Source organism: Lolium perenne, chromosome 1 (genome assembly GCF_019359855.2).
Source record: "Lolium perenne isolate Kyuss_39 chromosome 1, Kyuss_2.0, whole genome shotgun sequence".
Taxonomy (NCBI): Eukaryota; Viridiplantae; Streptophyta; class Magnoliopsida; order Poales; family Poaceae; genus Lolium; species Lolium perenne.
The window spans coordinates 143,759,782-143,787,514 of NC_067244.2; the positions used below are offsets into that span (position 1 = coordinate 143,759,782).

The following is a 27,733-nucleotide window of genomic DNA, read 5'->3' on the forward strand; positions in this document are numbered from 1 at the left end:
TCCTGCCAGCCACCACCTAGAACTAGAGGGCTGCCAGTCTATTTTGTCTCAAAAGAAATGAACCCTGGTAGTGTAGAAAAAGAAACCGTGAAACAGAAGAATGGTCAAACGGATGAACCAGCCAAGAGCTTCCGTGCATCTACACCAGTACAAAAGTGCATAACCAATTCATATTCTTCAACACCTCACCAACCTACCTGCCACAAGTCGTCTAAGACCGGTAACACGTACAACTACCGGTCCGGTCCGGTCCTTCCACGGGTCAATCAAACGACGCAACTCTACTGACCCCTGCTGCATTACCAGTGTTGATAGAGCATCTCCACTCGTCTCCCCGACGAGGCCCCCGAACGATGTTTTTTCCATCCGGACGGCGAAATTCGGCCCAGTCGCGTCCCCGGTTCCTCGATTTCGTCCGGATTTGGGCCTAAATTCATCCGGCAATCTCAGGCCATCCCCGGCCCCCCGGAGCTCTCGGGGACTCCGGACGAAACAAAAACGCGCGAAACGGCGATGCAACTTCCCGCGCGTCTGGTGGCCCCAACTTGTCGACGAGAGACACTGATCGTCGCCCTCATCGCATCGTCTTCCGCGCGCTGTAAAAGCCTGCCGCCGGTCAGCATTCGCCGGCCGCGTAGCTTCCACGCGGCGAGTTAATGCCGTCGCGTCGGCTTCCGCGCACGCATCGTCTTCCACGCGGCATTAATCGCCGTCGCCCGCCGCGCCTATTTAAAGCCACTCCGCTCGCCGCGACGCCCCTGCTCCACTCTTCCTCCATTCTCCCTCCCCTGCTCCACTCTTCCTCCACCTCCAACGATGACGTTCTCCGACGACGACGGCGCAGCCGCCAATGGCTTCCCCCGCCGGTCGCTCCACCAGTGGGAGGGCCACCTCCTCCACCAGGCGGGGTACCCCTGCCCGCCGGACACGAGGCCTCCCGGCGGCGGGTGGCGGCTAAGTCGTGGCGGCGTACCAATCCCGCCGCCGCCTCGGGGCGACGCCCTCGACGCCACCATCGAGGAGGCGCGGCTAACAATGACGGACGAGGAGCGCGCCGACCCGCGCCACCACCCCGACAACTACACGCGGTGGAACTCCTACTTCCTCCGGCGGTGGGAGCGGGAGCTGGCGGCCTACGACGGCCCGCCGCCTCCGCCTCCGCGCAACAACGCCGCGGGACGCCGACGTTGGTGGAGCGCGCCGGGCCGGACGCTGGAGAACGTCCTCGAGCACATCGAGGGCGGAAACTTCCCGGTGCTGACGATGCCCCCTGCATCGAGGGCATCGGCGAGCCGCCGCCGGGGAAACGTCTGGCAGCCACGGCGCATGGCTGCCAGCTCGTCGTCTTCCGGATCGGCGCCGCGGCCGTCCTTGGCGCCGGTGAAAAGGGAGGCGACGTCTCCGTCGACGCCGGCGCCGGCGCGCGTCAAGAAGGAGCCGGCGTCTCCACCGCCGACCAGAGGGCGCAGCGGCGCCCTCGTCATCCGCGACCAACCCTCCTCCCCGCAGCGTGGGCGGAAGAGGAAGTCGGCGAAGAAGGAGGACGGCGCTGCCGCTACCAACGCCGCCGCAAACAGGCTCGCCGAGGAGGAGGCGAAGCGCGCGGAGGAGGCCGCCGTTGCGGAGGCGATCGCCAGATCGCTCAAGGACCTGGTGCCCGCCGACAACGCCTCCCCGAGGACGCCTCCCCGGAGTGGTCGAGGCGCGACCGGGAGCGCCAGAGGCGGAGCAACAGGGCGAGGCCGATGGACCTGGCCGCCGCGCATCAACTCACCGCCCGCGCCGCCGCTCCAACCGCCGCCGCCGACATCGCTCGCTACCGCCGGCCTGCGACACCTCCATCCGGCGTCGCCGCCCCATTCGTCGACCTCGAAGCCTCGGACGACGAATGGTACAAGCCATCCCCGCCTCGGTGGGGAGCAGCCAGGCCGCGCCGCCGCAGGTCGACGACGACGGCTCCGACGACGACGGCGGCGACTACACGGTGTTCTACCGCCATTTCGGCATGTAGAGCGCCGTGTTTTAAAATTAGCAGTTGAATTCCCCTAGCCGAATTCGAAATATAGTCGAATTCGGCCTCTATGTATGAACTTCGCCCGTTATATAGTAAATATCATTAAATTTAGTCTAAATTCGCCCGTTTTTAGCCGTAGTTTGTCAAGTTTCCGTTTTTCAAATTTGCATCGTCGTCTTCGCCTGGGCACGCGGCTGGGAAACTACTCCTCCCCACGCCAAATCTTCCTCCAATCCGGACGAAAATTTAGCCGGATTTGGGCGTGGGGGGCGCCAACGAGTGGGGATGCTCTTAGAGCATCTCCAGCCGCGTCCCCCAAAGCAATTTGGGGCGCGCCGGACAAAAAAACCGTTCCAGCCGCGTCCCCCAAAGCCCATTTTTGTCCGGCGCGGCCCGATACGGTGTCCGGCGCCCCGAGCCCGTTCCCGTCCCACAGGGGACGCTCCGGAGACGCCGGACACACCGAAAAGCGAGGCGGGGAGTGGCGGGGCCGACCTGTCAGCGGCACAATAAATTTTAACCTAACCGTCGCCTACCTCGCGACGGAAGTTAATTGGCTTTGCAGCGACGGTGCAGTTCCCGCAGAGGCGCAGCGATGCGTCCCGTCGCGCCTAGCTCTGCGTGCCGGCGTTAATGAGCGCCACCGCTCCTCCGCCTCCCTCCGGCCTATAAAAGGGCCGCCTCTCATCGTTCCTCTCACACACAAACCCTAGCGCCTCTCCCCCAAACCCTAGCCGCCACCATCTCAACAAGACTCGACGCTATGTCTGGTAGAGGCGGAGGCCGTCCTCGCGGCCGTGGTCGTGGTCGTGGCCGTGGCAGAGCTGAACGCTCGCCGTCGCCTCCCACGCCGCCGTCTTCATCGTCGGGGATGGACGTGGAGCCGGACGTGCTGTTCGAGTTCGTCCTCGTCCTCAAGGGCGACCCGCGCGGCACCCAGAGGCTGCCGGACTCCTTCGCCGAGTACGTCGCCGGCGACGACCGCCCGCGCACGATGCATCTGCGGGAGGCTTCGTGCGGCTTCTACCGGTGGATCGTCGACGCGATCTACGACGCGCGCGGCAAGATGTACCTCAACATCGGCTGGGAGAAGTTCGCGCGTCACCACAGCCTTGAAGCCGACTTCATCCTCCTGTTCTCCTACTTCGGCGACAGGGACTTGAGCGTCAAGGTCTTCGACGAGACGCGCTGCCGCCGGGACTACCACGGCGACAGCACCGACGAGGAGGACGACTGAGTGTTGTTTCTTCGCAGCGAATACGTGCACGGAGGTTTCTGCCTGTTCGCCTCATCGGTAGAACCAAAGGGCACCATCCTCCCGCTGGATTTTCCAGTTTGGGTGACTGGGTGTGCCCTTGAGTGTTCTTTCTTAGCAGCGACCAAAGGAAACCTTCGATGCACGGCCTAGTTAGGTTTAGTTTATTTGTAATATTTTATATTTGTGTCCACCACGGTTCCAACTATGTATTAGTTTGTGGAAACCACGTACCCAATTATGTATTAGTTTGTGGAAATTGAAATAAAAATGCCAAAAAAAGTATTTTAAATGTTTGGGGGGGGGGGGGCGTTTGGGAGACGCGGCTGGGGAGCGACGTCCTCCAAACGCGGCACGAACAAAACACGTCCCCCAAACGCTCGATCCGGCGCGGTTTGGGGGACGCTTTGGGGACGCGGCTGGAGATGCTCTTAAATCCCTGTTTTTCGAGAGACATCGCCTACTGCACTTAGGGCATCTCTTGCGGCGCGACGCATTTTAGCGTTCGCGCGCGTCCGTTTGCGTCGGCCGAAATGGTCGAAATCGACCGCGCGTCCGTTTGCGTCGGGGGTGGCTCCAGCAGCACGACGCATTTTTTTTGGCCGAAACTTTTTTTTAATACATGAAACATAATTTACATAGTTAAAACATGAAAAAAAAACCTAACGCCTACTGCTGCTCCTCGTCACTGTCGAGCATGATGAGCTTCGGTATCACCCACGTCCAGTAGCCATCCGGGGGAGCGTACGCCGGGCGCACCGCCGGTCCTGGAGGTGGAGGAGGCTGCGGCTGTGGCGGTGGTGGAGGCGCCCAGGGATATGGTTGTGGCGGTGGTGGAGGAGGCGCCCAGGGCTGCGGCTGTGGCGGCGGTGGAGGAGGCGCCCAGGGCTGCGGTTGTGGCGGCGGTGGAGGAGGCGCCCAGGGCTGCGGTTGTGGCGTCGCCGAGTCCTGTAGTGCCAGTCGAAGGGCTTCATCCTCCGACAGGACCGGCGGCATGACGCCGGTGGCGTAGCGGGGCATCGGCGGCTGCATAGGCGCGTCGTTCTCGGAGACGAGGACGCCGAGCTTCGCCATCTCGTCGTCCGTCATGTTCTCCGGGAACTCAAAAACGCGGCCCTCCGCCACGGCCTGCTGCCATTCGTGGAAGACGGCCGCGACGTAGTCGTCGCTGTCGTCCTTCACCTCCTCGTTCTGGTACGCGAGCGCCTCGATGTAGTCGTCGTCGTCGTAGGCGGCGTCGTTGTGCTGCGCGCGCGTCGCCGCCTACTAACGACGCCTCGGCGCCTCCTGTCTTCGTGGACGAGTCGGCGGTGCGTCCCCGAAGGGGAAATCCCTGTCGCCCATGAAGCCCGCCCTTCTTCTCTTATCCGTCTCGGTTGTCAGATACGTACGCCAGGTGTCGGAGTCGACGGCGTACGCCGGATCGGCGCGGAGGTCCGACGGTACCGCCTCCTTCGCCGGATCTCCGCGGTCCGATCAGACTCGCGCGCAGGGACGGGAGGAATGGACACCCGGCGGCAGCTGAGCCGCCAGCCGCCAGGCAGTTGGACGCCGGACCAGGCCTCGCACGGCAACCATTTGCCGTGCATGAGCCTCCCCAGCGTGACGGGGAGCGGCACCCTCTTGCTGCGCTGTCGGAGGCCTCGCAGTCGTTCTTCTTCCCCATGGCGCTGCGGCGGTGGTGGTGCGAGTGGAGGTGTGGGGGGAAGGAGGAACGCGGCCGGTGGTCTTTTAAGGGCGGCCGCGCGCGGGATACGATGCCATTGAAGGCGGCGCAGAAGCCCAGCCGCTGCCCGCCAGTGCGCGTGCAGAACAGGCAGCCGCGTCATTGATGGCGAAGGCTGCGACGCAGACGCGGAAGCGCTGACCGCGTGAAGCGATGCCCTCGATGCAGACTCGCTGCCAGGTGGGCCCGGTGGGGAAGCGAGCGGACAGTTTCCGCGTCCGCCGAACGTCCGCAGAGATGCAAACCTGGCGCATATTTGCGGCAGGTTTGCGTCTCCGCGGACGACCCGGTCACTTTGCGTCATGCCGCTGGAGAGGGTGCCAGACGCATTTCCGGTCCTCGTGGACGCAAACGGTCGCTCAGCGTCCGTTTGCGTCGCGCCGCTGAAGATGCCCTTAGGTTCACCCAGCTGATCGAAAGGTGAAATTCACCCTCCTTCGCCTAACTTAGGGTCAGCCCGCATTAGCAAATCCAACGAGAAAATTGCAGAAATCACTCATTATTGATGTCTGTTGCAGAAACTACTCACTTTACGTGTCCTTACACAAAGTAAATCTGACGGCCATAGCCTACAGTGATGATGTGGCGTCTGAGTTTCATCAAATTTTGGCCCAAATTTCACAAAAAATGATAATTTATTTAAATGGATGGTTTAAACTAGGATAAATTTGATAGGGTCATTGAGAGTATTGGAGGGAATTTTTACTTGCAAGAGATTTTATACCACTTAATCCCCTTCAATCCGAGGTAACCGGACAAGGCTTTAAGGTGGAGAAACCCCCAATCCACTTCGCTTTTTTGTTCACTCCCTGAAATTGTCAAAGAACTAAAGAGTATAAAAACATGTGAGTTAATATTCAAATGTCTAGATATTTCTTTGAGAAACACATTGTAGATGCAGACGAGTGTCGACTAGCGCTGACCTAACACCGAAAAATATGACCGATTAAATGCTTGAATAAATCCAGGTAACACATGAGCACCCACACCAAGTCTTCAACTTAAACCTGCTCAGACTGGCTCCACGTCATGAACTGATCTACGCTTCGAATTTGGGGTGTAAGATTTTTTTTTTTTGCGAAAATTCTACCGATCTATTAATAATCATCAACAGTAGTACAAAGATGCTTAAAAGTAACAAAAATTATAAAAAGTTCATTGGACCACCTAGCGACGACTACAGACACTAGCACGAGCCGAAGGCGCGCCGTCATCCTCGCCCCTTCATCACCGGAGTCAGGTAAAGCTTGTCGTAGTAGAGCTTGTTGTAGTAGACATACGGGAAGTCGTCGTGCTAAGGTCCCAAAGGACCAACGCACCAGAGCAGCAACCATCGCCGATGATGACGTAGATCGGAAGAGACTGACCTGAAACCACACAATCGAACACGAAAGACGACCGGACATGGGAGATCGGCCGGACACACAACTCCACACGCCCTCCGACGACGCTAGATGCACCACCAGAGCGAGGATAGTACGGGGAGGACCATATTCTGACTTCAGGAAGTAGCCGCCACCTCACCATCCCGAAGAAGACACCGAGAACAAACTAAACGAAGAACTGAAACCTTCCCACCGACGAGAGGCTGCGGTCCACTACACCTCCAAGACCGCAAGGCCACCGAAGACGGAGAGGACCGATAGCATCGCCGACGAGAGGGACGAAACCCTAGATGGATTTTAAGCCGCCTCTTGATTGCCTGTGTTTGTTTCCCGTACCCTGTAGCTCTGTACGTTGGTCATGGGGTGTAAGATTGTTAACATGGCATTTCCATTTTTCTTTCAATCTCAAACACGTGACCTCCACCGAAGGAGGAAGTGGTGCAAGAGTTCGTTGCGAAATCAAAATTCCGATGATGCAAGTTAACGGAAAACGTTGAAACTTCATTTGACGATTTCAAAAACTCGTATAGAAATAGCTGGAAGTTCCTATCAAGACATGCAAAACAAACGGGAGAAAAAGTACATTGCAGTGTTTTTTTTTTTATGAAATGTGTGTTCTTTAATAATCAACCAACATAATGTCAATACAAATTGTTTTTCGGATGCAATCCAGGGGCAGACCATGCCACACACGACAACCTCTAGACTCACATGAACGAGCTAAAAGATGAGCGGCAACATTCTACTCGTGTCTAACATGAAAGACATTACAAACTATGAAGGAGGCGATCAGTTCTTGGATATCTTGAATCACTACACCGCATAATGAGATCCTTCTCCTTACCCGTGATCCGCTGAACCACTGAAAGACAATCGGTGGCCAGCTGAATATTACTCAGTACCTCGTCTTTGGCAAAAGAAAGAGCCAATCTTACAACATGGGCTTTAGCTAACTCGGGTATAGTGATCTCCTCAATATTGTTGCTGCAAGCTCCAACACAAATCCCCATATGGTTCCGCATCACAATACCTGCACCCATCTGACAAGACAAGGTAAACAATGCAGCATCAACATTAACCAAAACATATCCTTCTAATGGCGGAGTTCAAGAGCCTGCCAAAGAGGGCTCACGCCTATGGTTGGGTTTTGACAGATAGAGATGCTCCATAATCAGATCAATGTATGCTTTGATTCTGGCAGCCAAACATGTCGGAGAGATGGAACAGTTTCCTTCACGAAACTTATTCCTTTGGTCCCATAAGTACCAGCAAGTGACCGCCAAAACGTAGCCTGTATATCGCCTCCCCTTTCCAAGAACTTGAACAGCCAAGTCTTCGGCGAGGTGAAAGAGACCTGGTCTTCAGAGCCGTTGAAGTTCAAGCAAAGACTACTTCATGTCATTTACGAAATCTTTGGTGACATGATATCGCTGAGAAACTGGACTTCTTCATCAATAAGACCTCAGACACAATCAAGGATAAAGTAATTTGTAGTGTAGAGAAGAATTGGTACGTTGATAAAACCGTGTCCTTCTTCTCTACAAATGTCAACACTATATTATTGTCATATATATCGACGGTGCTGACTTGGTATTAGGATGAAGCAGAATATAACATGCAGTGGTCCAATAATTTAGATGTGAAAGAGGAAGCCAGGCAAACATTTTAGAGAAAAACCCCAATTTGGTCTATGAAGTTGTCCGGTATGTACATTTTGGTCATGAACTTGCAAATCGTGAATTCTAGGTTACGAAGTTGCCCCGTACGAGTGTTTTGGTCACTCCGTCATGGTAACCGTTAGTTTGCTGATGTGGTCAATTGTGTTTTTTCAAATTGCCCCCTAAATTTTATTTTTTCTAATTTTTTAGTCCCCGGTTTGATCTTTTTAGGGGGCAATTTGCAAAAAAATAGTTGGCCACATCAGCAAACTAATATTGGGCGTGAAAGAATGACCAAAACGCTCACGCAAGGCAACTTCTTGATCCACAATTCACATTTGCAAGTTCATGACCAAGACGCACATCCGAGGCAACTTCATAGACTAAATTTGAGATTTTCTCAACATTTTACATAGGCAAAGGTGCAATATCGTGAATAATGCGAGCCTACACGTTTCTAGCATATCTAAAAGGGGATAAACTACACTCTTTACTCCCTAGCTTACTAGCTAGCACCCGGTTTGAAAAATAAAATGAAGACACCTTGAACCCAACCGGTTTTCTTGATGCAGTTTAGGGGTGCATATACAGTGTAACTTGTGAACCCAGCCGGTTTTAGGCCGGTCACGCCGTGACTGGACTCGCATCCGCCGGACATTCTCCATCCAACGGCTCCAATCAAGTGATTCGAAAATTTTGTCAAATTTGTCTTTTTCTCTGCGTCCAAAATACAAAGTATTTTTGATTGAAATTTTTTGCGAACTTACAACATGATTCGTTGGCAACATGTATATTTTTTATTTTAATTTTTTTGACGATTTTCAAAACGAAAATTCAAAATCGTCAAAAAATTAAAATAAAAAATATACATGTTGCCAACGAATCATGTTGTAAGTTCGAAAAAATTTCAATCAAAAATAATTTGTATTTTGGACGCAGAGAAAAAAACAAATTTGACAAAATTTTCGAATCACTTGATTGGAGCCGTTGGATGGAGAATGTCAGGCGGATGTGAGTCCAGTCACGGCGTGACCGGCCTACAGCCAGTCACTGAATCCCCGTCCAGCAACATTGCGGGGTGTTCTGCATTGAGGAGCTGTAAGGTGCTGCGAATTTTATAGGTAAAATATGCGGGAATTGAAGTGTGCTTATTCAAAAAAGATGGGCTCGAAATTTTTTTTGACAGAGAACTGTCAGTTTCCGAAATTCCCGAAAGATATGGAAAATGTTAAGTTTTACTTTTCAGGGCTTCTTGGCAGCATACTTTTCATTACAAAATAAAATTAAAGAAAGAAAATAGAAATAGAAAATCTACATGCCGCCTCATGTCCCCATGTCTAACTTAACCAAGAAATGAACATAGTGCACTGTAGTACTTTGCAAGTGCTCATGGTACGCCAAGCTAGCTAATAAACCAGCTATTCTTCTCTAGTTCTCCTAGGAGTATTGGCGATCAACCGAAGAGTGTCCGGAGAACGGTGTCTCCTAGTCCGGGAACGGCGGACAGGAAGTGGCCGGTGCCGGGCAGCTCGTGGTAGTTAACCCACCCGAGGCTCCCAGCGACGTGCCGCTGCAGCGCGACCGGCACGAGGCCGTCCTCGTCGCCCTGCCACAGGTGCACCGGGCAGCCCTTGGCCGGCTCCGGCAGCGCCATGGGGTCGAACTCCCACTTGCCGAACATGACCGCCATGTCCCGGTAGTAGGACTCCTGTATCCCTTGCTGCGTGGCCATCTCCCTCTTGTTCCGGAGGGTGCCGTCGGCGGTGAGGGTGCGGCGGATCTCGGCGTCGCGCTTGTTGGGGAGGTAGGTGGTGTTGGCGACGACGGTGGAGGTGGGCAGGGGCAGCCAGCTCTGCTCCATCCACCAGTGGAGGACGCCGGGGGCGTGGTGCGCCACGCGCAGCGCCCACTGGTCGCCGCGCTGCTGCCGGCCGTACTCCCGCGCCGCCAGCTCCGCGGGGAACCCGGGCCACCAGTAGTTCACCACCGGCGCCAGCATGGCGGCCCCCGCGATCCGGTCCGGGATGTACCTGAGCGCGCCCCACACGGCGTGGCAGCCGAGCGAGAAGCCGACGACGTGGAACTTGTCGCCGAGCCCCAGCGCGTCGGCGAGGTCCGCCATGTCCAGCGCCGCGCTCTCCACGGACCGCGCCGGGTTCGGGTCGCTCTCGCCGTACCCCGCGCGGTCGAAGCCCACCATGTACACGCCAAGCTCCTCAGCGACCTCCTGAAATTGTTGCACGTAGATGTCAGATTGTTGTACACATTGGCATTGGTGTTGTCGTCGACGACACGACACGCGTGATTATACAATTCAGGAGCTCGCTGACGGACGGGCCGGCAAGCAGGCGATATAGACAGGGACTAACCGGCGAGGCGCGGAGGCTGTCGAGACGTGAGCCGGTGAAGCCGTGGGAGAAGATGACCTTGAAGCGCGCGGTGTCCCTGGGCACGCCGGACTCCTCGTACGCCAGGTGGCGCCCGTCCCTGAGCCGGACCCGCCGCGCCGTGACGGGCGGGCCGCCGGGAGAGCCGCACGGCGTGGGCGCCGGCGGCTGCACGGCCCGGCACAGCCACTCGCCCAGCTGCCCCGCGAGCGGGCCCATGCCCGTGCCCACCGGCGCCGCCGAGTAGTAGTAGCGCGATCGATCCATGGTAAGTGAGTGAGACGGTCTCAGCTGTCAAGAAGTCTGAAAGCTACCGCCGTTGCCCGTCGGTGTTCGATCGGCTGCGCGTTCTTGGCTGGCCGTCGGGCTGCTCAGTGATGATATGTAGGTGATCTGGGCGTGCTGGTAGGTGGCGAGCAAGCATCGCGCGAGAGTGTTTATATATTGGAGATGGAGATGAAGCGAGCTAGTCGCGTGCGCGCGCGCGCGTGTGTCAGAGGGTGCGGACGTGGTCGCGGTCGTGGGATTCCTTGGTTGGTGAAGTTGGTTACGATTTCCGTTTGGCCTGGCAAAACGCGGTTTTACGGGGCATTTTGGCGTGCGCAATTGAACTCACTCTCATGGAACCAAATGCCGGCCGGGTCTCCGAGAATCCTGGTCGTAGCTTAGGGCAGGGCGTGTTTGGTAGCATGCACTAATTTCCTGTACCGCTGGTACAGTGGGAAGAAGGTCCTCAGAGTTTTAGATGGGCCATAGGCAAGAAAAGTCACGTTGTTTGATGAAGTTTTTTTTTTGCCCCATGGAGATTTGGACGCTGCTCGTTTGGTAGGTCGGTTTTTAGTCCTAGTAGCACCCCAGAATGGTGCCCGTGTTGTTTGGTTGCAACCCAAAATCCACTTCTGGTAACTTCTTCCTTCAGTGGTGAAGTTACCAACGATCAACAACACAAGCAAGAACATAATAATGCAAGCACAAGCAAACTTAGCACTGGTCATAGACGACACAAATTCACGACACACCATTGTTCACGCACGATCATAGTTCAGGACACAGCAGACACGATCATAGTTCAGGACACGACACGAACAACAACTAGACACGACATGGTAGCGGCGATACATAACCATGTAACCTTCAGACATGATTTTCGAAGACGACACACCTGGTGGCATCGCCATGGTATAGGCACCTGCTCATCACCTCACTGCAGGTGTGGTCGAAGATGACCACACTGTACTTGAAAGAGGACACCTTCTTGAAGGTGAGGAATTGTCATACCTTGAGCTGATGGGCGACGACGAAGCCTGCCCACCCATGTTCGATGTATGTGTCATCGCCTTCTCTCATCGTACTCATCCTCCAGTTGCAACCAGTGTTGGTGCAAACGATGATGTTGGAAGGGATTTCTCCGAACCACTTGATGAAATCTTGAGGGACCAGGAGCCAACTGAAGGTGGGCCTGAAGACGATGTGCAGGAACTGGTCTGGCCCTACCTCGTCCTGGAAGTGGCCAACGTTAGCCGCCCTTCGCTTCTTCGACGGTCCCTCATCGGTGGTCTTAGTAGGTGACCCAAGCTTGAGCTTCTTAGTCTGCCACAAGAACACATGCCATTAGAGGTGTGTCTGCTCACAAGTATAGATGAAAACGGACATTAAAAAAATTAGTGAGGCCTCATACATTGGCTCACACGGCAGCTCAAGAGACTGCCGTCAAACTAAGTCTAGTGTGCAAGTAATGTCACACACACGACTAAGTTTGAGGGAAGCACCTTGCCTTCCGTTGTGCCTTTGTTGAATCGCAGGCCAATGCAGAAGTGAAGAAGCACACAAGGCCTCATACATTGGCTCACACGACAGGCATAGGGAGTGGCCACAAATAAAGTGTAGTGTGCAAGGACTATGCCACACATGACTAAGTTTGAGGCTACCACTTAGCATTTCATTGTGCCTTTGTCGAATCATTGGCCAACGCAAAAGAGGACTCGTAGATTTGATCACATGGAAGGTAGAGGGACTGTCCCCAAACTAAGTCTAGTATGCAGGGAAGCTGGCACACACGACTAAGTTTAAAGGCATCACCTTGCCTTCCATTGTGTGATTGTTCAATCATTGGTCAATGCACTAGACAAACAAAAAGAGGCCCCATATATAGGATCACACGGCAGACAAAATGGACTATCCGCAAACTAAGTCTAGTGTGAAAGTAATATGGCACACATGACTAAGTTTGAGGGAAGCACCATACCTTCCGTTGTGCCACTGTTCAATCATTGGACAATGCAGAACTGAAGAAGCAGAAACATGCAAAACAAGGTACCATAAACCTCATAATATCAGGACATATGGAGGATATGTTTGATCAGAACCAATGGCATGGTCATGTTCAGTCATGTCATAGGTTCTGATCAATCATCTCCTCATACTATAATCCCTGGTTATAATCATTGGCCTAGTTCAATCAGAAACAAAACAAGTAGCAGTTCAAATTGAGTACATTACCAGTGGTACTTACGGTACATTACAAATTCTACTTAGGGTACATTACAAATTCTCCCTAGCACAACCATCTGCAGGATCTCCTACAATACATCTAGAACATATTCATCACTCATCACAAATAGCCCTGATCCTCTTGAGCTTATCCTTGATTGCAAAGTTCACTTGGAGCATATCGTATATGTCATACTCTATCTTTCTCTTCTCAGCCTCCAAAGCCTTTCTTTCTGCCTCTCATTCCTGTTTCTTAGCCCTCATCACTTGTGCTTGTGTTCTCTGCAGATTCTTGAGCAGAGCAACTTCGTTCTTCAAATCCTCCCATTCCTCTTCCGTCTGAACAAACTAGCGAGACTTAGCTTAATCTTTCGCACATCAATCACAACATGCTAAACCCCAGCACAAAAAACCCTTCCCCTCTTTGCATGCACAGTAAAATCTGATAGTTTCACCAATCCACAGTCCGATCTACCGCGATTGGAGATTACAGTAACAACTAAGCAAATCGAGACCATGAACAGCAAGAACTCGACAAAAACAGCAAGCAATAGCGACGGACACCTTGCAAACATCTATCTGAACCCTATCCTAATGGAAACCCTAGCATATCTAATATGCATGTCGTCGCAAATGCCCAAGCATGGCATGTTCTGGCACAACGAGTACGAAGGTGAGAAGAAGAAGTCGTTACCGCCATTGTTCCGGTCGAGGACGAGGTCGAGTTTGCGGCCGAACTCAATATGCCGATGAAGATTGTGGAGCAGGTTGCGTCCGATGTCACGGTGCTGCTTGTCGTCGTCTCCTCCCCTCCGGTACCGGTGCTCCTCCTTGCGGCGGTGCGGCGGATTGGTCGACGGGAGGGGAACCGCCTGGTGATGTGACAATTTGGGGGGGTGAGAGTGAGGTCGCAAGTGAGACGAAGGAGAGGGGGCGGTGAGGCTAGTTATGGCGAGTGTTCCCGAAGGGACGCGGCGTTTCTGTCTCCCTTCCCCATGCGTGCAACCTTCTCGCGACAACGGGCCTGGCTCCACAGAAACTGTCATTCCGGGCGTTCCTTTAGGGCATGTCCTGGGGCTTCTTTAAAACCCGGTTCGTGCAAGAACTTGGCGGCCTGCAGGCAAACGGCCCGTTCCACGTCCTAGCCCATGCAAAAAAGGCCCTTATAGCCTACCGAACGCGCCCCTAGTGCTCTACCGTATCCATAACCAATATAGCCGAATGTTTCCGCTTGGTGGGTGAAATGACGCCAACATACGAGCAAAGGGCATCTTCCTATTTATGCACATCAAATGTGTTTGTTTTGATCCGTTTAAATTAGTCGCGAACACAAAAGTTGGTACAATTGGTTCTCGTGTTCGTTTGTGCCGGGTAGCTAAGCGGGCTGGCACAGAAAAAGGTGGACTATCATTATCCACATGGGATGGCGATTAAAGTCCCATCATCGCTATCGTTGGCAATTAATGTTTCCTGCGCACAGGAACAACGGGGAACGAAATTTTCCTCCCTTCCATGTGCTATAATGGACATCGTAGCCAGAACGTCTGGCTCCGATGGATCTAGGCCATCAGGGTATCCCGACGTCCAGTAGGCCGCGCGACTGCTAGCAGCCCCCGCTGTTGTGGAGCGTGTGACTAGGTGAGTATAGATACAACTATCACTAGATTAGGTTAATCAAACCATGTAACTATGTAAAGATGGTCATTGCGGCCAACTAATATTAATGAACTGGTTAGCAATGTTTCGAGTCGCTGTTGGGTGGACCCAAAGAGGCCTGGTGTAGAAACCAAAATGATCCGCGGTCTGTTCGCAGCAATGCGATTCTAGCCCAAATTTGGTCCGCGAATTGGTCCATTTCCATCGAGCAGTTAGAGATGTCCTAAGAGTAAAATACATGAGGGCATAAGAACTTGTATAAAGGTCCATAAACTTATAAAATAGGGTTTAGTGACCTAAGAATGTGTAAATACTCTCACAAACTTACAAAATGAGGTGTAGGCCTGACCTAAACGGATCGAGGCTGTTCAAACATGTACATGGGCACGACCCAGCGACGCGACCCAGCGGACGGAGTGCGGAAGACTGTCTGTGGTGACCCATTTCGATCCCAAATTTAGGATGGTAATGCCGTAACGCGCGGGTTCCCCTCTTCTCATCCACGGGCCCGTCGTTAGTGGCTTGGACCAGTGCACACTTGATTCGACTCCCTCCCTCTCTGCCGCAACACCACCGCCTTCTGGGTTGTTTGTCACCTTTGTTGGTGTCATCCGCTTCGGCCGCACCTCGGCGAGGCTAGGCCTAAATTTTGTACCTACTGACATGCGCATGCAAAGAAATTAACATCATGACCATTGTATGACCATTGATACATCGCTGGACGACTCCAATAATGATCGATACCGAACTTTTGATGGTTGTGTAAACCCTCTCCATGAGCACAACGAGAGATAGCTGCCAAAAACATGGAAAATTTGAAGCGTAACTGAGAAGTTATCCATAATCGTATTTTTAAATACTACTTCCATCATATCTCAGAGCACATATTTTGGTGCCACGGATGTCAAGAAATTTTTTCTTGCATATTCTCGATGGCGTGAGGTACCAAACCTCGTACTTCGAATGCAAGACTGATGCCATCAGTAAGATTGGCGTCACTTCTTACAAAAAAATGTTTCACAACTATTCACGTGCTTGCATATGGAGTTGCTGGTGATATTTTTAATGAGTACATGTGCACGAGTGAGACCGCATGAATTTACTCGATTTACAAGTTCTGCAAAACAGTAATTGCGGTGTTTGGGAAAGTTTACCCGAGAGAGCCAATGTTGCCAACACTGCTCGATTGTTATCCATCAACGGTTCAAGGGGTTTCCTGGGATGCTTGGAAGCATAGATTCCATGCAATGAGAGTGAAAGAACTGTTCTTTTGTTGGGCAGGGGCAATATAGCGGGATGTTGATAGGTGCACTATCATTCTTGAGGCTATTGTGTCACAATATATTTGGATTTGACACTCTTAATTTATCGGCATGGTAGGTTCTCACAATGACATAAACGTGCTCCAACACTTCTGATGTTCTCTAGGCTTCTAGAAGGCAATGCTCCAGTGGTTCACTATGAGATCAATAGCCATGCATACAACACGGGGTATTCTCTAGCTGATGGCATCTATTCTAATTATTCTACAATTGCAAAGACAATCCACAACCTAGAAGAAGAGAAATGATGGAAGATTTCCACAAAACAAGAGGCTTATAGGAAGGATTTGGAGCAGATATTTGGCGTGCACCAATCTTAGTGGGCTATTATTTGGCGCAGTACTAGAACAAGGAGCAATTAGACCATGTGAGAGGTGATGGCTTCTATTGTGATCACGCACAATATGATAGTTGATGATGAGCATGATGATAACATCTTTGACAAAGGGTAGCAATTTAAGGGTGAACTAGTTGAGCCATAGCCTGGGGCAACATCGTTTGAATAGTTCCTCGATGGCAACAACTTCGTGTGTACCAACTCGTTGGGACTCCAAGTGTAGAGTGATGCAGCAAGCGTATTTTACTCACAAGGATGACTCCAGTCCGGGTTTATATCAAACTCTCGGCAATCTGAGCATCAACCTTCTTCCAACCTCTTCCAACAAACTATAAAACAAAGCTAACATCTTCTGCCCCCAACTCCACCGTGTGGTTGTCAAGCACAATGCTTTGTATTAGTATAACCTAAATAAAAAAATTAAATTAATCTATAATAAATACATGAACATGAAAACAATAAAGCAAAATTAGTTTTGGGTTTTTGTATTTTCGGATTTAGTTCTTGCAAAAAATGTAAAGGATGGTAAAAGCAAGTAAAAGTGGTTTCTTATAATAAAAAGTGGACCGGGGTTTATGGGTTCACTTGTCTGCTCTCTCATAAAGTGTGGTGAACATAAAACAACTCACAAACACTATAATATTGTTAAACCTTCATTATGTGTTTGATTAGAATTTATATGAGCATGATGTTCTGATATAAAGATGATACAACATATCTCACTTATACTTCTCTAGAAAGGGAAAACTCCATGCAATTGAGAATTAAGAATAAACATAACATAGCCTTAGGTACTTTGACATGACGTTTGTGTAAAATCCCATGTTTTGGGGCTAGAAATAGAGAGCAAACATATTTGTGCGTTGCATTCATGCATAGAAATTCTAGGGAATTTCCCACTTTCATATAAAACTTGTCACAGTGACTAAAGTTTCACTTGAGTTGACGGAATTGAAGTAGATCATCAAGTCAAGAATATAAACTTCAATGTGAACTTTGCTAAAATCTTGTTTTGGGTAGACATGATTTGATCTATGAGTTAGATCAAATGGAACTAGAATCTATACCACAAAACATTATGTAAGGATCAAATACCGGATCTTCTAAGGGGTCATAATATGGTATTCGTTGGAAACAACATATGGATACTTCTTCAACTATAAGTTAAAGAATAAGAAAGTTAGGGAAACCAATCTTATCTTTTCCATGTCTCCAAAGAAATAGATATTCTTACCATGATATGCATGATATCTCTTCAACTCAATTCTTGAACTCATGACACAAGTACACCAACACTAGCCCTATCATTAAACCTTTACATATTTTATCCTTCTCTCTCCAAAGCTATCTACATCAAACCCTAGAGAAGGGAGAGGTATATACATATCAGAGAAATAATATCAACTCTTGAGCTAAAACCCTAGGATATAATCCATCTAACTTTGGAGTGGTGATAAAATCCAATATTAAATGGAATAGAACCATATTATTGTCATTAAGATGTACGTACAAAACCAATCCAAACTAAGCTAGCCTAGTGGAGCCTATGCCTATTTGATCTCAGAAACCTTGTGAGCATGTTATAAACCCTAGCCATAGCCATGCTCAGGTAAGAGAGTACAAGTTAAGTGTTATACTCTAGTTGCTAGAGAAAGCACTTGATCTTAGAGGTAAAAGCCAAATCTTCTTAGTGATATCTTAGGAAGCCAACCCATGATCATCAGAAAGTGGGCACTGATCATAAAAATCGAAGAACTAGAAATAAAAAATTATGATACATAAGTTGATCATGTCTAATGCATGATTATTCTTTGGATATATGGGAGAATAAGTTAACCCTAGTGTGATAATAAGATAGCATCCATCAAAAGAAATAGTGGGGGCACCAGTATGCAACCCTAGTCCTTATTCAACATCTTTAACGGAAAAGCAATTGCATTATATATAAATCTTTATTAAGTCAAGAACATAAGACCACTCTAGTAATATTTTGAAGTAACCATCCTATTATCGGGAGGAATATCAATCCTTAGGTAACTCAACATATTTTACTCACATAAACTTAAAACCCTACGCCCATAACTTATTATCAATGCATGATCCCTTGGTAATCATGAGTAAACCCTAAGCTCGTATCTCTGTTTATTAGTGGACATAAGCAAAGCCCTAGTGCTAAACCTTACACTTAAATCTATAGGGTATGATCAATCACTCATCATTACAATTAAGGACAAGCCCATGAACCATGTGACAAACTCAACCCTACCTTCCAAACATGAGATTTAACGTAACAATCATTATTAAAAATCCACTCAAGTTTGAGAGACAAGTAAACAAACCATAAAACTAGGTGCATCCAAAATTTATTTCCAATACACTATATTTTCTTATGAAAGAAATAAGAAAAAACTCTAAGAATCCAAAACCAAACCTTTATATATATTACTAATGGCATTTAATAACACCAAGAGAATTCTATGTCATTAGGGATATATAAGAACCCATGGACAAATCCTACAACTATAACTCAATCCAAACATTATTACATAGGGATTGTTATTAATTACCAAAATCACGCAGGGGGATTCATGCGCTTTCATCATGGATGAGTGCAAGAAATCTACACCTTCTTAACACGGCTTGTGCCGTGATAATTGTTGCCTCTCTTGCACCTTACTTTTGGGCTGAGGATGTGTTGGCTTCCACATATCTCATCAACATTCAAACCTAGGTTTTTTAAAGAGTCAACCAAGATATTTCATTAATTATCACCAAAATTACATGCTTGTTCAGTATACTGAAGGATGTATTCCGGCACCTGGGATATCCAGGCGCATTCCGGGTCAGAAGAAGATCCAAATTTAGCAATGTTCTGAACAGCTAAATTTGCTTCTCTATTTACATGCAAAATATAAAAATAGTTACATCCTTCTACCAGCTCCTGGATTCGTTTTAATACAGCTACATAGAATACTAGTTCTATGATTTTTTCTTGTTTTCCATAGCAAAACTAGCTCCAGCGGATCAGATTTCATAATAAATTGGCTAATGTTCATGTGTCTAATTAATTTAGCTCCATCCGTACAAGCATATGCTTCAGCAGTTAACACATCAGGCTAAGTTCATGCCATCTATATCTTGTTACAAGTACCATGCCATTGTTATCTCTAGTCACCACACCCAATTTTCCTTCCATACTATTGGGATTATAAGCTACATCTACATCTACCTTATGAAAACCTTCGATCTTCTGGTTGTTGCCAGTGCGCTTTGATCTGCGTCCTGACTCTAGAATATAGTTTGAGTTGGCAAGAAGATCTACTACAGTAATGTTATATTACTTTAGAGTGTCTTTTTGGTCGTTCTCCTAATTACTCTGTGTTTTGTTTTTTGGTTGAGTTTTGTATGTTTTTTCTTGCACCGTGAAAATGCCCCAATCTGACTGCTCAGTCTAATGAGTGTGTTTTTCTCGGATGTAGTGACGAGAATAAGGGTTGTTAGTCGTCAGATGCGCATTTCACGGGATGTAACTTTTGATGAGTCACGTCCATTCTACCCACGCCCCTCCTCCTCGTACTTTTATGTGGATGATGTATGTGGTTGATCTATGTTTTCTCACGTTCCCTTGTACTTCTCTATGGGCTTCGGGTTCCCACTCCTCCGAGTGCCCACATTGTATATATGACACCATCTTCCGCTACACGTTCCTCTCCTCTTTCATCGCATGACTCTCCACATTTCTTTATGATGTCTCACTTCTCTCCCTTGCCTATGGTTATTCCTCCTCATCCCCCTTTAATTTCGTTATCCTTGTCATCCAAATGACGTGGATAATTCTCGTGCCATGACTACTACTTCTAGTGTGCCATCTTCTGCACCCCATCCTACTTATGATATTTGTGGATGGCCTTGCCCTCCACTTGATTGTATTCCCTTGACCGCCATGGCCCTTCCATTGTCCTCTAGATAAATTCTTATCTATATGTTGTTGGTCATCCTGAATGGCAGCTAGCGATGGCAGATGAGATTGATGTTGGAGCAAACTAACACATGGGATATGGTTTCCCCTCCTCCTTCTATTTGTCGCATCACATGTAATTGGGTATATAAGATGAAGACCTGCTCTAATGGCTCTCTTGAGTGTTACAAAGCTCGTCTTGTGGTCCTTCCTCCTTTATATGCAACTACCACCGAGGTACTTTATTCATGTTGGCATGGTATGTCGTATTTGGCGCTCCCTCTGTGGCCTTAAGCAAGCCTCAACCCTGGTTTGAGTATTCCCCTCTATAGTGACTGCCGTTGGTTTCTCACCCAACGCACATGATCCAACATTTTTTTGTCACAGCTCTTCTCGGTGACATGATCATCACTGGTGGCAACTTTAAGTACATTTCCTTTGTTAATAACCGTCTCCATGAGAAATTTTGTTATGACTTATCTAGGTCTTCTTCGCTAATATCTTGGGATTGAGGTTTCCTCTACCTCCGGTGGCTTCTTTATCTCTCGGGAGAATTATATCCAGGGCCTCCTTGCTCGTGCTAATCTTGGTGATAAGAGAATTGATGAGACTCATATGGATCTCAATGTTCACCTTTGTGCCTCTGATGGCGATCCCATGTCTGATCCGATGCCCTTTTGTCATTTGGTTGGGATCCCTGTCTATCTAGTTGTCGCTCGTCCGAATATCTCCTATCATGTACATATTTTAAGTCAGTTTGTCTCTCCTCCCACCTAGGTTCACTATAGTCAACTGCTTTGTGTTCTACGATATATTTGTGGCATGATCTCTTGTCATATCTTGTTCCCTCGTTCCAGCTACTTACAAATCCAAGCCTATTAGATGCAACGTGAGCTAGAAATCCTTCAGATCGCCATTCACTTTCTGCTTACTATGTGTTTCTTGTCGATTTCCTCATTGCTTGGAATACGAAGACACGGCTGTGGTTTGCCATTTGAGTGCAGAGGCTGAGTTGCGAGATATGGCTCTATTGACGGCAGACTTGGTTACGCTGGTTAATGGAAGAACTTTTTGTTCCTACTACCACATCGAGTCCTTTCTTGTGAGACAATATAGGCTCTATCAACATTGCAGATGACCCAGTGAAGCATGAGCTCACCAAGCACATCGGTTTTGATGCCTCCTTTGTACGCACTTTTTTGCATGATCAGGTTCTTGCTATTCAATATGTGCTTTTCGAGTTATAGTTGGCTAGTATCTTCATTAAGGCCTGGACTAGAACGCAACATGGGTTATTCCTCTCCAAACTTTGTGTTATTGACCGGCCATGAGTTTGAGGGGGTGTTAGAGATGTATAGCCCTCTTTACTACATATTCCATTGTATAAGAATTTTACTACACTTTGCAACACTTGTACATGTATTGGCATTTGGCCCCTTGTGATTAATAGTTGCTCATTTTACAACACTCTCAGACGCTGAAAGAAAAATGGGATGCAAATTCGAGCTAAAGAAGTTGTAATTGATGAACATTGATTCAAAAGCAGAGGACATATTACCATGAATTCAACGAGGGGATGGCAAAAAAGCTTTTCAAGCTACTCGGGTAGAAGTGTGACGGTGTAGAGGGGTTGGCGAAGGATCATGTCGTGGAAGTGCTATGGTGGAGAGGTCACCAAGGGCCGGGATGGCTTTGTCTCCTTGCAAGCACCGAATTTTGTCCATGATTCTGATTTCTCCTTAGGTGGTGTTGCCGACAGGCCAGACGAAGAGTCGGGCGAGGGAGATGCAGGCGATTGGCCGGTAGATGTACGACGCTCAGGGAAGAGGAAGAGAAGGGGTTCAATCATGGGGTTCTTTCGATGAAGCGCCTGCACCGGATAGATATGCATTAAAAATGTCTCATATCGCACCGTAACCAAATATGTTTGTCTCTCTCCTTATTAACTAAGCGCCACGTAAAAAAAATCCTGACCTAGATCCTAAGTTACCGCTATGCACTATGCCTAATCTAAGGACTTGTTCGGATCCTCTCCACTCCTCAATGGCTCTGCGGAGCCGAAGGAGTTCTAGTTCATTTATATGAAGTTGCTGAAACTGAACTATGCGCGCTTCACGGATTTCGGTAGAGTGGAGAGCTTCCGAACGGCCTCTAAGTCAATCATACGTAGGAGTGGTGGCCGTGCAACTTTTTTTTAGAGGTGCGACCATTTTTCCAGAGAGTTGATCTGAAACGGAAAACCGAAGTAGAAATTGACCGATCAAGATCGTGAAGGAAGAGTGGGAGCGCGATCCAAGGGCGCGATTGGTAGGTCGCAGTCCTATTTTTTGACTCCCGGGGGCAGGCGCTGGGGGCCTTAATGGGTGGAGACAGACCAAAAAAAACCATGTACTTCACTTCGTTTGGTACCCAGGTCGCATCCAGAGAGCCAGAAAGCCCAAATTGTTCGGTTGTCTCTCTACTCAAGTTGAGTCTCACCACTTGTTCACGTGGTGAGCGTAACTTACACCACCACACTTGAACTGAGTAACGGTGGCTAGCACTGGGAGTAGCCACCGATGCACGAACTCCACCAGCGATCTCACCGTGAGCACGCGAAACTCGAAGAAGTGGAACTAGTCGTGAGTTATGTCAGCATGCTCGCTACCTTTCGTTGCGCCCGCCACACCTCGTCGTCGGCGCAGAACTTGGTCTTGAAATGGTTCTCAAGGTATGCGCATGTCGGCGGTGAGCACGCAGTGCGGATTGGAAGGGAGCATGCCGACCACGACGGCAGGCCCAACGAGCATCGCTGGCGCAGCTAGTGGATCACCACGAAGATGAACATAGCCATGAGCACCTCCACCACCTTCTACACCTCCGGGAGTAGGTTGATGTGACCACGTGCAAGACATCACTCACTACCACAACCAAGACCACGCCGGTGCGCGGAAAGGCCACCATGTTGATGTCGCCGGCGGTGGCCAAGGCGGTTACGCTGCCTACATGTAAGACACCTCTCACACGTGCAAGTTACAATATATTAGCGTAATACAGATATGTTCATCTACATCCGTCAAAACGAAAAAAAATTACAACATGAGAAGTGTGCGAAACAGCGAGGTGAAGCTACTCGTTAAAGGAATTTTGAAACGGCGAACCATGTGCGATAAATTTGATAAAATTCAGCCAAAAACTCTACAAACAAGAAGACGGAATTAAAGATTTACAACAAACAAAACTCGAAATCGATAGTCAGAATGAAATCACCTAATCGACGCACATATTTTTCATCTACAACTTATTTTGATTTGAATATAGTTGTGTTGATTAGAAGTTAGCAGAAGTGAGGTAGGTTAAGAAGGATGAGAGGAAGAAAGACCAGGTGAAGGACAACCAGCCGGTCCTAGAAAACGGTCAATTCAGCCGTACCAGCCAGTGAGCCTAGCCCAGCGCTGCTTTGAGGGACGTACATGCCACTACGCAAGAGGAGTTCACTCATCCAATCAATATACTTTCGGACGTCCCCCACTTTCTTCTTTGGAAAGGTTGGTTGGCTTTCATGCGAGGTACCAATTGCGCCGCAAGTGGAGCTTAACAGAACGTTACCTTTTGGATAGGAGAGATTGACATGGAGATTCTTTCGCTCTCCCTGACCAACCAACTGACAAGACTTGCGATTATTATCAGATTCTGTGCGGCAACGTGGAGCACATTGTGCTGCAACGTGGAGCACATTTGCTGAGACAAACTGTACACCGGTCCCAAGGCTCTGATGAGGGCGAGAAGAACTTAATCCAGGCAGGCTGTGAGGTTGCATTTGGTAGTACATCTTTCGCCCCACTGAGTTGTTAAATCTGGGCTATTTCTGATTTCCATCGAAGACGACATGTAACTATGTAAGAACATTGTCTGTGTTCAGGTTCTCGGTGGCAAATATATATTTCCCTGACCTCGCCGATCTCTTAGCAGCAAAGAAGAAAATGAACTATTGAGTTGGGGTACTTGGCGGTGTGCAGTCCTGAAACGTTGAACACGGGAAGGCTCCTCAACAATCCCAAATTCTAATTATTGCCTGGGCACTCTCTGGTCTTACACGGTGCTCCACCTTCAGGTCCGTCCGATCGCCATCTGGTGGCTGGAACGAAACGGCGCTACCGTCCAAAGTAAAGACACTGCGTGTCTCTCTTCCTTCATCCTCTCCATTCCCCTCCCCGCCTCTTGGTTTGGCTCACTCTAGCTCCCGAATCCACCGGTAAATTGGGCTCGTCGGCGGCGAGAAGACCCGCTGAAATCAGCCGGGGTCGGGTGTACTCCTTGTGGGAGAGCATTGGGGAGCATCGACGACGGGGTCGCGCGGATCGACTCTCCCTGCATCCATCCCTCCACCCCCACTATCTCGGCTTCATCCACCCACCACCCTCGCCATGGCCACATCCGCGGCCTGCGCGTCCTCCCACCTCGCTCCTCCCTCTTCCGCCGCAACTTGCGCGGGTCCAGCCTACTCCAGTGCGCTTTTCGCCACCTCCGTGATGTCGCTGCGGCCGTACCCGCGGCTGCTCCTCGCGTTCCGCCGCCCCTCAATGGCCACCGTTGCCGCTCCGCAGGCCGCGGCCGTCCTAGAGGACGAGGACGAAGCGCCCGTCCAGTTCGACCACGTCACGACGATTACGAGGACAGGTTCGTTCGGTAGCGCGACCTCCTGATTCGACGCATTGGAGGCCGATGACCGCCGCGCAAGGGTCGGTGAAGGACCATCGGCGGCTCATCCTCGCGAAGAAGCGCCCACGGTCTGGTTAGTGTTTCAAATCGCTCGGCCCCCACCATTGCTTCTCTACTTCTGGTTTGGGTTTTCCTTGATTTCGGGCGATTTGGCACTGGGTCGTAGGAGCATGCTGCAGCTAGATCTGAATTAGAAGGCTCACACTGGCGGATATGTCTCCAAGAGTCTAGGGACTCGGGTTGGCCATTGATTGCTAGCTTCAATTTGGGTGCGTGTCAGTATCTCAACTCCGTTTCCGCGGTAGATGGGGACTGTTCGTTCTGAACCCGAGAAAACAAGCAGGAAGGCCGCGGGCACGAGCAGCTGGTTAGTGTTCAAATCCGAGCGGCCTCCGCCATTGCTTCTCTACTGCTAGTTTTGCTTAATTCCGCGCTGGGTGGTAGGAGCAGGCACGGTCGTGTTCATGGGGGAGGGGGGTCGGCTTCAGTTTACATCCTCCATGAGTTGTGTTTTATCTGTTTTGGTGTAGACTCAGGTATTACATGTAGATTTCGTTCAATAATACATGTACGCGACATTACCAGATGTATGTAGGATGTATTTTTCAGTCGTAGTCATGCTGTTGTAATGCTGTTTTGGGTTATATGGCAGGATGTATATTTTCCGTAATATATACATCTTGGTTATCTGGCGTTAGCATTAGTGTGCTCACATGATGTATTTTTCGGTAGATGTATTTTCATAATCAAACTGCGCATATGGGATATATTATTGTATCATAGGAAGTACTTTTGCATCCCTTGAAGTTTTGTTTCACATTAGACAATAGGGTTCTTTCCCAAACTATTTTTGATTCAACCTGATGTATTTTCTTAATGAAAATTTGCATATGGAATATATTATTATAGTCAAAGGATGTACTTTTTTTATTCCCTTAAGTTTTGGGTCAGATTAGAAGGTATGTTTTTACTGATTTTTTTTCTTGATTCAACTGGATGTATTTTGTCGATGAAAATGTGTATATGTGATGTATTATTATATACACGCGATGTACTATCTTATTCCCTCAAGTTTTGGGTCAGATTAGATCGTAGGTTTTTTCTGAAGTTCTCTTTATTCAACAAGATGTATTTTTCAATGAAAATGTGCCTATGTGATGTATTAGTATAGTCATAGGATGTATATTATCTTATTCCCTCAAGTTGTGTTCCACATTAGACAATAGGTTTTTCCTGATTTTTTTCTTTGATTCAACATGATGTATATTAGTATATACCATGATCTCTTTGCAGTTAAGAAAGTGGTACGAAGAGGAAGTAGCTTAAGCACATGTCAGGACATATGTATGTTCTTTGATGCAGATCTGAATTAATATGTCGCCACATGTTAGGACAGGGATTTGAATCCAAATGTCATGTCCACATGCCCTATTCCTCTGCTTGATCCCCTCCTTTTTTTGTCATGCAGAGTGTAAATGCTTGCTTCTTTGCTACTAGTACTTGCTAGTTACTTACGGTATGTGCCAGTCAATTCGTACCATGGCCTAGCAGCTTGGCTCATTTTTCTTGTTTTACGATTGAGTAGTCACCTCCTAGTGCTAAAGCACTTAGTTTGAGTTACATAGTAGTATTTTTTCACTTGTCTTACTAGCTGTTGCGTGTATAACTGTGAACCATATCTGAGATTATCAAATTTTCACCTAAGTTTGCTTTTGAATCGTCATGAATTTAGTATGTATTGGTTTTAGTTTTGCAGGTCTTGTTGGTTACCAGATTTTGTTGTCGTTCGTGGTAGTTTGTCTTCTGCATGTGTTCCCTTGGTGCTGCATTCTAGGTTGATAAAGCTCACACGGTGCATTTTTATACATCTTAATATAAATTAAACACATGATAATTACATGCAACAGGAAAATAGGTGCATTTCTTCCATCAGAGAAGTTAGCACTTTTGCATGAATTTTCTTTGAATTTCTATTTATATGATACAACACCAACTATGTTTATTAACGTGTATGTTTGTCACTTTGTCACAGTTAACAAACCATGGCGGTCTACAATTCGAGGAACCACACCACTGAGGAAGTTCCTAGGAAAGTATATTCAACTTCATTTGGTTTAGTTCTCGTTGACAGTATGTATGTGCATGTTCCATGTGGTTGGAGTGGGCGCTGGTACAGTGTGTGCATCTACTGTGAGATATCTACCTCTCATGTTGCATGATGTTGACAGGAAACTCAACTCATATTATACATGCATGTTACTGTGTTCCCCCTTCAAACTTTAACATATGATTTTCATCTCGGGAATTTGTTGAAATTTCGTTACATCTAAAAAGATGAAGAACCATGTGCGGTTTTCCTGGTTTGAATCTCGAATAGTTGTTCTAGATCAAGATTTTTTTTGCGGAAAAACAAGCTTTACCTTGTAAATCCAGATGCTTTCTTTTTTATTTTACTTTGGTGTGCCTGCTAGCGCATGTAATTTCTGCTACTCCATATTTTATCTATGGAATTTTTGCTGCGGACTGGCAGCTGGATCTCTTGATGCTTTTAATACTCGTATTTGCACATGTCGATGGGGTGCACCATCCTCCGTTGACGCCCGCACTAAGCGATAAAAGGTCCTGGGAACATTTACTGTTTTAGTAACATGTCGCTATCAAGTCATGGGACCACATGGGACCACTTTCCTTTTCCGGTAAACTTCGGTTTCAGACAAGGGGAGCACTCCCTAAGACTAACCGGTGCCTGAGCACTCTGTAGCAATGCCCCTCAACAATGCCCATGTCGTTTATTCTACAGTTACAACCACAGGTCCACAGCCGGCTATCGCTCCTACCTCAAGT

At 48.6% G+C, this 27,733-nt stretch overlaps 1 protein-coding gene and 1 long non-coding RNA gene across 2 annotated transcripts; one reads left to right on the forward strand and one right to left on the reverse strand.

Moving 5' to 3' along the window:
* Window positions 1-9,255: 9,255 nt before the first annotated feature.
* Window positions 9,256-10,732, reverse strand: LOC127306688 (uncharacterized). The gene is made up of 2 exons (XM_051337378.1): window positions 10,408-10,732; window positions 9,256-10,265 (listed from the first exon to the last, which is right to left on the reverse strand). The coding sequence occupies exons 1-2, from the start codon at window positions 10,690-10,692 to the stop codon at window positions 9,492-9,494; spliced, it is 1,059 nt and encodes a 352-aa protein (XP_051193338.1). The 5' UTR covers window positions 10,693-10,732; the 3' UTR covers window positions 9,256-9,491.
* Window positions 10,733-24,156: 13,424 nt separating this feature from the next.
* On the forward strand, window positions 24,157-27,188 carry LOC127306694 (uncharacterized). The gene is made up of 2 exons (XR_007854813.1): window positions 24,157-24,962; window positions 26,922-27,188. It is a non-coding gene; the product is annotated as an uncharacterized lncRNA (long non-coding RNA).
* Window positions 27,189-27,733: the final 545 nt, after the last annotated feature.

Excerpts from the sequence above, each read along its gene's own strand:
- LOC127306688 (XM_051337378.1), bottom strand. The coding sequence starts at position 10,692 with ATGGATCGATCGCGCTACTACTACTCGGCGGCGCCGGTGGGCACGGGC. Across the intron at positions 10,266-10,407 it reads ACAGCCTCCGCGCCTCGCCG|GAGGTCGCTGAGGAGCTTGG; the intron begins GTTAGTCCCTGT and ends CAACAATTTCAG.